The sequence below is a fragment of the Fulmarus glacialis genome, unplaced genomic scaffold (genome assembly GCF_000690835.1).
Source record: "Fulmarus glacialis isolate BGI_N327 unplaced genomic scaffold, ASM69083v1 scaffold389, whole genome shotgun sequence".
NCBI lineage: Eukaryota > Metazoa > Chordata > Aves > Procellariiformes > Procellariidae > Fulmarus > Fulmarus glacialis.
This window is the reverse complement of record NW_009233622.1, coordinates 62271-73890: the sequence shown is the minus strand read 5'-3', so window position 1 is coordinate 73890 and position 11620 is coordinate 62271. Positions and strand designations below refer to the sequence as shown.

Here is an 11620-nt window from a genome sequence, read left to right as displayed (position 1 = left end):
AAAGAGTGGAGTTCTACATGGACAATACATGAAGTTTGTGGTCTAGTTACCAGTGTAGTTAACCAGCTGCTGGAGTACTTTGTTGCAGTAAGCCTCATCTCCTGAGCCACATGGATCTGAGTATTGGATAAGGTTTTGTACATGTGCTGTGCTTAAAACTAAAGATGGACTTGTGATAAAAGTCATGGTCTGAACATAGCCTGGGGATAGTCGTATCATGTTCTGACTTCTAGCAGATCTTTTTATCTGTAATGTCTTGAGCCATAACCACAGAAATACTCTGGACTTTTGAAAAGGAGTGGATTTAAAAGCTGTATTTTAATTCCAGTTTAAATCTCTTGCCAATCATATACTACAGTCCCATGCAAACCACATTTCATGTAAAATCAGGACACTGAATTCTTATTCCAGTAGCATGTGATGTGCACACCTAATACCAATTACTAGTACCTGCCATCCCTTTGGGAGCAGGCCCAGCTTGAGGACACATGGACAGAGAGTGGTGATTGCAAGCTGAGTATGCCAGGACTTCTTTAACAGGATGGGCACTTAACAAGCTATTGTGATGTGACTGTGGTTGCATTGCTCTAATTTCAACTGCCTTTTCCTCCTTCTTGGTCAAAAGTACTCTAGTCTATTTGTTTTTAGTTTTCTGGCTGATACAGTTAGTGCTCTCTGTTTCGGTTCAGAAATGTTGATTTATACCAGTTGAGTTGTGGCATGCAGCAACCCTGCTAAGAGTGTTTATTTATCCCTCTTACATGGAACCCAAATCAGACTTCTGGCCATTTCCCTGATGTCTGATATCTCTTGTTTTGCTCTTTGCAGGTCCTCCAAGCCAAGCAATGTGGGCCTTGGGAGATAAAATTGCTTCTTCAATAGTGGCTCAGACAGCCGGCATTCCAACTCTTCCTTGGAGTGGCAGTGGTAAGAAGGAAATTGCTGTGTTTGTCAAGATAATTCTGATCTTTTTTCCTTCAACACATCTAATCTTCAAGAAGCATCTGCACACAAAAAGGCATTTGAAGAGATGTTCCATCTGTTTAGGGTTTCAAATTTGTATTATCCGCGGCTTAGACATAGTGGCTACGATATATATATGGATGTCAGGCAAAATTTACATGTTGTGTAACGTGCTGTTAGTGTAACAGTACAGCTGTAATAGCTGGTATTTCTGCAGTCTCTACTTTTCTAGCATGTAGTTTTGGAGCACGCAGCCAGTACTCTGCTTCCATGGAAGCTCTATTCAGTTTCAAAAGACTGTAAATAACAACCTGTTTCTCAGAATTGCACAAGGTAAATGAAGGAGGATATAATTTGTTGGATGAAAAGATCTGCTCCCCAGAAAAGAGAAATGTCTGTTTTCTGCATTCTCTTTTGTAAATGCTTCCAGACTAGTTACTTCTGGAACTACGACTGCTGTTTGTTTCACCAATGTCTGACGTGTGAGTTCTCACTGAGCCTTGCAGCAGAATGAGCTAAGAAGATAATGCTTATATTTCAGGTCTTCGAGTAGACTGGCAGGAAAATGATCTTCAGAAGCGTATCTTGAATGTTCCTCAGGAACTGTATGAAAAAGGCTACGTGAAAGATGCAGACGATGGACTGCGGGTAGGTGGCTAGTATTTTGAAGGTATTTGAGGTCTTGCTGCATGCACACCTGGAGAGAGCTAGAGGTTTAATTTATTTTTAATGGGAGTACAAGCTAGAACTAGACTGTCAGCCTCACAGAACTGAGTCTTGGAAATTGGAAAGTGATCTTTCACATATCATCTTTGGGCCCAGCCGGCAGAATTAGGTGAGAATTAGGAGAAAGAGGTAAAATATGGGAACAAAGTTGTATTTCATTAAGGGCTCTCTTCTGGTTTTTCTTTAATGCAAGAAGAAAGTGTTTTTAATAAAGACCCATGACCTCATACTTGGTTTCACCTTTTGTTAAGTTTTCCTTTGAGGAAGATTTCTAGAACAAGAAATATTCCTGGCACAATATAGGGTTTGGGAATTTTCCTTTGTGAAGAGAGGGGGTGGAGCGTATGATTTTTCCATGTTACCCAGCTTAATGATTTTCTGTATTACAAAAAAGCATTTCTGTGAGTTTGTAAATTTAATGGTGTGAAGCACTGGCAAAAGATTCGAGAGGCTAGAGTTCTCTGTAGTCACAAAATCACTGCTGATTTTTCCAAATACAGGTACCCTCTCAAACTGGAATATTTAGTTTCTATCTCATTCATGTCTTGGTTGCTGAATAGAGTCATACATGGAAGCTTGGACACAAATCAACAGGGAAATAATGATCTCTTCAACTTGATTCTGCTAACTTTTTGTACTTAGCTATGTTTTTCTGCCCATCTTGATCAGGCTGCTGAGGAGGTTGGCTACCCTGTCATGATCAAGGCTTCTGAAGGAGGAGGAGGAAAAGGAATCAGGAAAGTTAACAATGCAGATGACTTCCCCAACCTATTCAGACAGGTAACTTTTCCCATTGATTTGTACTGTCTTGTTCTAAATGTTCAGGTTGGGTGATTCTGAGAGCAGTGAATCGGAAATATTAAAGAACTGAAAAAGTCTGCATTATGTATCAGAGCCTGTTTAGCTACTTTGAATCATGAGTTCATGCTTTCTTTGCTCTGTATGTTGGTAGGATTTCAATATATCTGCATATCCAATACAGTTGTCAAATGCCCAGACATCATAGGAGATGCTGAGTAAATCCAAGTAATGGAGGGCATCTGCAGTGTAACTCAAAAATGTTGAGGGACACGAGCCTTCTTTAGTTTGTCAGTTATTTGGGAAAGCTGAGAGGAATGGAAGTGGCACTGTAATTATATACAAGCGAACACAGGATATTTGCGGCCTTGAGTGGCCCAGGGGAAATATTATGGATGTTGCTTGCTTAAAAATGAACTTGGGATGATTATGACCAAGATGGGTGTTTACAAAAAATGATCTGCCTATTTATATGCTGTCTCTGCTATAGGTTCAAGCTGAAGTCCCAGGCTCTCCAATCTTTGTAATGAGACTAGCCAAACAGTCCCGCCACTTGGAGGTGCAGATCCTGGCAGATCAGTACGGCAATGCCATCTCTCTCTTTGGCCGGGATTGCTCTGTGCAGCGCAGGCACCAGAAGATTATTGAGGAAGCACCTGCTTCTATTGCGACTTCGGTGGTGTTTGAGCACATGGAACAGGTGAGAGTGGCTCTGCAAGTTCTCTTTTCCTTGTTAGACTCCAGGAACAGGCAGGACTCCTTTTTTGATGTCACCAAGAGTTTTGCATTGTTGAATCTTTTAAAGGAGCAATATAGGATTGAGTGTCTTAAACTGCTTAGTGTTGGCAACCACTCACATTTCCAAAACTGAGTCCATCATGTGCTGACAAACAGCTGTAAAGCTCCCTTCAAAAATGTGTGCACGCCAAAAATAGGAGGGAAGTGTGTTTTAAATGTATATCGTCATATTAAAAGCAAGCTGCAGGAGTTGTATGAATTGTCTAATGCTGAGTATTATAAATATTTGCTTCAAACTCTGCCTTCTATGAATTGTAAATGAAATAACCTGGAAATCAAAACTCCTGTGCCACATGCTTTTCTTTGAGCAGTTCTTGGGCCTGTTACGAGCTTTTGGATGTTTCAGAATGCCAGTAAAAGAGTCTGAAGTGGGTAGGATGGATGAACAGAGCATAAGTAACTGAGCATGGGGCCTGGAAATCAAATACTCTTTTTTTTCTGTATCCTAGTGTGCGGTGAAGCTTGCCAAAATGGTGGGATATGTGAGTGCGGGCACTGTGGAATACCTATACAGCCAGGATGGCAGTTTCTACTTTCTGGAGTTGAATCCCCGCCTGCAAGTGGAGCACCCCTGCACAGAGATGGTAGCTGATGTTAATCTGCCAGCAGCGCAGCTCCAGGTGAGTCGAGTGTCCAGGCCCCGTGCTCCTGGAGGCTTTCAGAAGTACTCGAGCTGTGGTATGTTGAAGAGGCCTGAGCATGAAAAACCTGTTCTGCTGAAGCCTTAAAATAGGGGGGCGGACTCTTGTCTGAGTCAGAGCCAGGGTTCTATGTTAAAACTGGATCACATACTGACATTATGCAGATGACTAGATCTTGGTACTGATAGAGGGAGAATATAGAAAGTATTAGAGAGCTCTACTAAATACGGCCTATATCCTCGCGTGCGGGTAGGTGAAATATGACTCCTCCACGTTTCCTCCTCAAGAAAAATACCCAATAACCCAAAGGCCCATTTTGGTACTTTCTCAGCTTGGGGTTTATCTTCTGTGGCTGGAGCAAAGCTTCATTCAGTATTCCAAAATATACACGTATCCCTTCTGTTATGACTGTTTCCCTAAGTTATAGCTCTACCATTTGGCTCTTTCTGATTTGGAAAGCAAGGAGAGGTTATTTTCTACCTGTTTCTCCTGGACTGCTCAGGTAGACGTTCAGTTAAAAGGAGTGTGAAGAGAAGCAATAGAGGAATAAAACATCAAGGTAGGAAAACTGATTTAAGGAAAGGTTGTGTGGGAAAAAACCTGTCTTAACAAGCTTTAGCCATGAATAGTTCAACTTTAAGCTCTTACATTATTTTGTGAAACAAGTTGGGTTCTGAGGCTAGCAATGCGATCAAATGCTGTGTCAGTTTTGAGCCCACTCTGCCTCCAAGGGACAACAGCCTCTTCCCAGAGTTTCTAATGACAAAGGGAAAAAGAACAGACAGTTGGATTTTTCATCTTTCAGCAAGTTCAGCAGTTGTTTGAAGTTCAGGAAAGTGACTTGGGTCTTTTTAATTTTGATGAGCAGTTCCTGACTTCCAGAGCAATTGTTTCCACCTCTCTAAGCCCCTCGCTCGTTGCAGATGATTCCTTCTCCTGGCTGAGGTCCCTGCTCTCTAGCCTTTATACAAAACAGGATTTGTGCCTAATAATTACATACTTGAATAGATGTGGCAAAGTGACCAAGAATTTGTCTTGATTTATTGCCTTTTCAAGGGGAAGTCATGACAGTGGGTGACAGTTATGGCTTACATGAACGAGTAGGCTTTTTGTTGTTCTGATCCCCAAAGTAAAGAGGGAATCCTTCACAGATCCTGTAGAAAGCATTTGTTGCATATGCTGTGGCTCATCTGTCCCTTGTGCATCCCCACTGGACTCCCTATGTGCTGCCATGCTATCTCCCTCTTCTCAGCTCCCATCTTTTCCACCGGTTTCCCTCTTTGTCCTAGACCACATTAGGGGCTCTAGGTGCTTTTCTACTTCCATTTTCTCAGCCCTCCCATTCTTACTCTCTTGCTTGCTTTCTAGTTTCTTTCTTCTCCCTGCTGTTTGCATTTTGAAGTTTATTGGATAGATGGTAGAGAAAACAAATAGTTGAACTGTAATGTCTTGTAGGCTGCTCAAGAGCAGGATCATCTTCATTTTGTCAGGAGGCTATTTGGCTTTGGCCTGAGCCTTCTCTCAGCAGATGATTCCATTAGCTCTATGTCTGTATTTGCTAGGCACTGAGAGTTTTGTAACTGGTCAGATGCTTTCCTCATTGTTTGGGCACCGTTCTTCATATTGCTGATGCTAGATACAATTTCATAGAATGGCACATTGATATTGTAACCAGGCTGGTCTTTTGTCTGTTGGTGTCTGGCTAATAGGCAGCTGAAATAAATGATTAACCTAAAGTTCAGCCTTTTTGAACTATAGCTGTAAAAAAAAATGCCAGCTAATGAACAGAACAAGTGGGACTTTACCCCCAAGGGATACTGCCAGCAGCCAGTTCTGCAGGTTACTCTCTCCGCAGTTTATAGTTGCAAATTCCACAGTTGCCTGTAACCAGTGAGGGGCCTTCTGTTCACTGGGACCTTAGTATATTTTTAACAGGCCGAATGCGTGCCCATCAGCTGACCTAGCACTGGCCAGCTTTCTCTGGAGCCTTTTAATCAGTCAATGGAAAATACTGGCTGAAGGGCTTAAGGTGGATATTACACTGAGCTCAGCTGTCCTGAGAAATATGAACGTTCCAAGGTGTGTCAATGGAGAAGGCTCACATCAGAAAATAGGCAGGCATATTTGCTATACTAGAACTGAAGTGTCAGCTTCTACAGAGAATTGGTGGAATTAATTCTTCAACGAATAGGTATTCTCTGTGAGGAGAGAAACTTACTTGGTAGTGGTTTCTTTTATTCTTTTATTCTTTCATTATTTGTATTATTATTTTTCCTTAGATTGCCATGGGGATTCCCCTCCACAGGATCAAGGATATCCGAGTGATGTATGGTGTTTCTCCGTGGGGAGATGCATCTATTGATTTTGAGAATTCAGCCCATGTCCCTTGTCCACGCGGCCATGTCATCGCTGCACGTATCACCAGTGAGAATCCTGATGAGGTGAATGTTTTAAATTCTATCGTTACTGATCACACTCTGATAACCATAGGCTTTATACCTAGGTTCAATCCCTGCTGCTGATCCTGAAAATTTTGGCAGCAAATGTAAAAGATTCTCCCCTAATCTCACTTAGCTGACGGTTCTGTAGACTCTGGTTAGACATAGCCTGAACTTACTTGTGTATATATCATGTTGCAGCGCAAAGAGATATTCTGGCCTTCAGAACTCTAATTCCTTCCCTAATTCTGGATTATTTACTTTTTCTTTAGGATGTATAGCAATGTCTGTCTATCTTTACAGGGATTTAAGCCCAGTTCTGGTACAGTTCAGGAACTGAATTTCCGCAGCAATAAGAATGTCTGGGGCTATTTCAGTGTTGCTGCTGCAGGAGGGCTTCATGAATTCGCTGATTCTCAATTTGGTCACTGCTTCTCTTGGGGAGAAAATCGTGAAGAAGCCATCTCGTAAGTAGTCAGAAAAGTGGTAGAACCTTGGAAATTGCTTGGTTTTGTCCTCTTTGATCCAAAGTGCCATGAATAAAACAAGACTCCTTCTAGGAGTTTTAAGAGAAGTTTCCCTCTACCTTGTTTTCCACATCATGGTCAGGCTTCTCATCCTGTCTTGCTTTGCAATTCCACTGTGTTGTACCTACATTTCTACACTTCTTGCTTACTTCCCTGTATTTTTTTCCTTTCTGTTTCATTCCTGCCTTGTATATACCTGCTGCTGGGGTATGATATAACTACCATTGTGTTGAAGTCCCTCTTTGAAAGCATTCAGGTGGAAGGCTTCTAACAGGAAACACATTGATAACTTGTTATGCCAATGCCTTATAATGGTTTATAAACCACTGAGTGTCCTTACATGGTGTGGAATGTTAAAGCATCCAGTCATAAGACAGGACTGTTTGACCTGTCATCCATGCTGTTTTTCACCCAGAGCCTTTCCTCTGTTCCATTCTGGGGGGGATGGAGACCACGACTGTCTGTCTTAAGTATACTGCTGACATGTGGTAGGTGCCTAGATGGTGATAACAGTGGGAACTCCTGATCTCATAGCTGGTGCTGGCTGAGCTGCTCTTGTTCACACCAGTAGCAGATTGAAGAAAATCAATATTCTTTCATTCCCAAGCATGTCATATAGGATCTTGCTCCAGTGCACATGCTTGTGCTATTGCCTTCAGACTGTTTTTTCCCAACAGCTCATGGGGAACTATCTAGAGTTACCAGCTTGCACATTACCATTAGTATGGGATAGATAATAGGTATTCTTTTCTCTTTCAGAAACATGGTAGTGGCTTTGAAGGAGCTGTCCATCCGAGGGGATTTCCGAACCACCGTTGAGTACTTGATTAAACTGTTGGAAACAGAAAGCTTCCAGCAGAACCGCATTGACACTGGCTGGCTGGATCGGCTTATTGCTGAGAAAGTTCAGGTGCAGCTGCTTGCTTTACAGGCCTACAAATTGGAGGAGGAGGGGAAGGGGGTTGGTGGGCAAGCTTGGTGCATGCTGGTTGCAAAAGGACAAGGATTTAGGAGGGTTAATTTCCACGTACTACTTTATGAATAAACATTTTCCCTGGCCTTAATTCTTATTTCTGTCAAAATCCCAGGTCATCCCTGTCAGGGAAAGATGGTCTTAAAGTTGGCCAGAAAAGCATCTTAGTGTACGTGTGAATTAAGGCTAGTATTCTGGTTTGCAGTTTGGGACAGATGATAGTGGAAATGTAGGTGAAACCTCAAGATTTGGTCCAAGAAGAAAAAAACATGGTTTTCTTTTAAGGAGTTAGACGTAATTGCTTCTATATAGTGTTTGCATGGATGCTACACCAACTTAATTTTAAAGAGAGGTTGGCCATGAACCAAAAATAGAGCTGAGACTGTTGATTCTTCAAGTGGGTGTCCAGAATGGACTGAAGCTAAAGGAGATGTAGCTGTGTTATATACCCTTTCTTTCTAGGCTGAAAGGCCTGATACCATGCTGGGAGTGGTGTGTGGAGCTCTGCATGTGGCTGATGTGAGCTTCCGAAACAGTGTCTCAAACTTCCTGCACTCTCTAGAAAGGTAAAATTGCAAGCTGGGCTGGTAGATAGCTGATAAGCAGATCGTAATTAGTTTTGATTTACAAGTTTTGTTCAAGTACAATACAGTCCAGAAGTGCACAAAGCTTGTTATCTGCTGACTGTTCTCTGGCCCCTGGAAGCTGTTTATCTACTGGCCTAAGAAAACTGGCAGATATCTATGCATGTCCCCACAATATCCCCTGCTGTTTGCACAGATTGGTTTGGTTTCTGGCAGTTTTGGCAGAAGCTCCAAGAAATGGCTCAGAAATTTGGAGTTCTTTCTCTGTGTGCTGCTAGGGCAACATTAGGGAGTCTTGAATCACCAGATATTGTCTTCCTCTTGTTTTGAGGATTGATTTAATTTTCCAGATTTGACATAATTTTCCGAATTGAATGTTTCCTACTAGTACTTAGAAAACCCTCTCTGCTCCTGCTGCCTTTAAAGTAGAGCAGGCACTATAGGGAAACTAGTCATAATACTCTGTCAGGCTAAACCTGGTGTGATACAGGCAGGTGCGCTCTTAACAGAGTTCTTCCCCTTGGTGTCCTGTTGGTTAGTCCATATGTAAACAGAGCTGCAGGGGGAAAAGCTGCCTTATCCCTATGTTAAGTCATGCTACATGTTCTGTAATTCAGGCTGTGATGTTCCTTTTGATGACTCTTCTCTAAGGCAAAAGTGGGTGAATGGAAAGGAGAGTAAAGCTGGTCTGTGTGGCTGGAGAGAGATGGGCTGGCTTTGTCAAGCTGATATGTGTCTCTCCTAAGAAGAGATGGTTTAAAAGCCTGCTCCCATCTCTCCACTAGTGTTTTCCAAATTCTTGCATGCATCTTTGAACCTGCTTGGGTCCCTGATAGCCATTTGGTTGCTTCTGGAAGACCAGTTTTGTTTTGTACTTCTCTTTCAAGGGGCCAAGTCCTGCCTGCTCATACTTTGCTAAACACTGTGGATGTGGAACTCATCTATGAAGGACGGAAGTATGTGCTGAAGGTACGCTGCACAGTGTGGAAACCCATCCTCTTGCCACTTCTAGTTGGAAATGTCTGTTTGTGTACTGCTCTGGCTTAATCTTTGTAATATGTGATTATTGGAATTAAATCTGTGCAGGGTTTATTTTCTCTGCTTTAGTGGGGTTAAGAAATCAGTACAATCTCCCTTATGATAATACCCCATCACATCTTTCCATTGCAATATCTCTGTGTATCTCAGTAAACATTTTAACCTTTCGGGGTCAAGAAATGCTCTGCATAGGGTGAAGAATCCTTTGTTGTAGGCAAAGACTACTGCCTGTTGGTTGACCAAAACTTTCGGTTGATGTTTCTGAATATGTAGATCTACTCTGTTGGGTGTTTGAGCACAGTTTCATCAGCATGACAGAACTTGTAGCAATTTTTCCCTTTCATGTTGCTTTTTCTTTGCTGTGCACAAAAAACAATGTTAGAAATACCGTTTAAAGGTTACGAAACCAAGCATAGAAAAGTTAGGAAATATTAGACTTAAGATTGCCTGTGCAATCTTGATTAGCTTCCTCGGGCAAATTTATTATGGTGAAGTTATTAATGACATGACCATATACTGTTTTTTGCAGCTGTAAGTATTTGCACCTTGCACCTCCATGATTTTATCTTGGCACCCCTTTGATGAGAAATAGAGAGGCACTGAACAGCAGCTAAAGTATGCTTTAAGTGATTTACCCAGCTTCAAATAGGAACTCTGTGGCAGAGACTGTGATAGGATCCCTTCTTCCAGGGAGAGCTTTAGCTGCTTTCTCTGTGAGATCTTTTTTTTTTTTTTTTTTTTAAATTATCTCATTCATTATACAATTTTAGTCATGACTGTGACTTGTGCATAGATCGGGGTGAAGAAATGGTATATGATTGCGTAATCAAACCTGTACAATTAATGCATAAGTGTGAGAGGATTAAATCAAGATTCATGGGCAGCATTAGTTCTGGCATCTCTTGGCTGCTAAATTCTTGGCTTTGTGATCCCATCTAACACGAGAACAAATGGCTCTGTTCCCCTTCTTTAATTCCCACTGTTGCAGTGCTTGGAAAACTGTGTGTGTTGTGGCAACCAAGGCACTATCAATGCTGTATTTATTTCCTGTGATACGTACCATTCTTGTTGATCTGCAGGTGACCCGACAGTCTCCCAATTCCTATGTGGTCATCATGAACAGCTCGTGTGTGGAAGTTGATGTGCACCGACTGAGTGATGGAGGACTGCTCCTATCTTATGATGGTAGCAGCTATACTACCTACATGAAAGAAGAAGTGGACAGGTAGCACCTGTAAAGATTAATGTTTAACATTTACATACAAGCCAAAATTAGGTGTACTTGTAACTTCCTGCTTCCCAAAGATCAGCTGGGAATGGAATTCTCTCCTAGGAAGAGGTTACTAGATGTATTATGGATGAGTTTAAAGGGAGTAGTTGCCTTCACCTGAAGAACAGATCTTGGCTACTGTGAGAAGAAGGATCTGAATGTGTACCAATGTGGAGTCCATATTCTCCTGCTAGTTCTTTAAAAGTGCCATTTTGGCTTATAAAAACAAAAAACAGAACATGGAAATCTTTAAAATCCTTGAAACTCCACAGCTGCCTTAGAAATAGATACAAGATTTACTATTTAAGTGCATTCCCTCAAAATTCCCTGCAGGGATCATAGCCATAAGGTCAGTAAATCTCCAGCTTCTGGAATGTGAACTGCTGCCCCCTCTGCTGGTTTCTTTTTGGTGACAAATGTAATGAATCTGGTCAGGAGTACAAAGATAGTTTGGGTAACTTTCTGGGTTGGAAAATTGTATAAATTCTCAGCCTCTCAGTCTCCTACATGGGTGCATCCTGCTCTTTTCAGCTTTGCTCTGTATACAAGAGGATTTTGCATGAGGTGGGCAGTTTGGTGAATGTATTGTGTATTATGTATGGCAAGTGTAATCTCCACTAACATCACTTTTTGTTTATATGAAATCTTGAACTTCATTGGTTCTGGTTCTGACAGTGAGTGATACCTTTTGGTAGAGAAGCAGCACAAAAGTAACACACATTCAACCTTGCTAAGGGCTATTCTATCTGGTTTCTGATCCCTGGCTTCCATAGTCCTGTTTTGACATGATTAATCTGAACTTTAATATGCAGGGCCATTCCGTTCAGCTCAGAAGAGCTAGTTGAAGTGATTTTTTGTTTAGTT

The 11620-nt window shown here is 41.7% G+C and overlaps 1 protein-coding gene across 1 annotated transcript in view; it reads left to right on the top strand.

The window, feature by feature from the left end:
- Nucleotides 1–11620, top strand: part of ACACA (acetyl-CoA carboxylase alpha) — a gene marked incomplete at its 3' end in the record, with an annotated part of 83937 nt that overhangs the window by 18736 nt on the left and 53581 nt on the right. The window contains 11 exon segments of the mRNA XM_009585363.1: nt 829–927; nt 1505–1611; nt 2359–2469; nt 2978–3187; nt 3735–3905; nt 6206–6367; nt 6668–6831; nt 7651–7801; nt 8327–8430; nt 9336–9417; nt 10566–10711. Of these exon segments, the coding sequence (XP_009583658.1) occupies nt 829–927; nt 1505–1611; nt 2359–2469; nt 2978–3187; nt 3735–3905; nt 6206–6367; nt 6668–6831; nt 7651–7801; nt 8327–8430; nt 9336–9417; nt 10566–10711 (1507 nt within the window).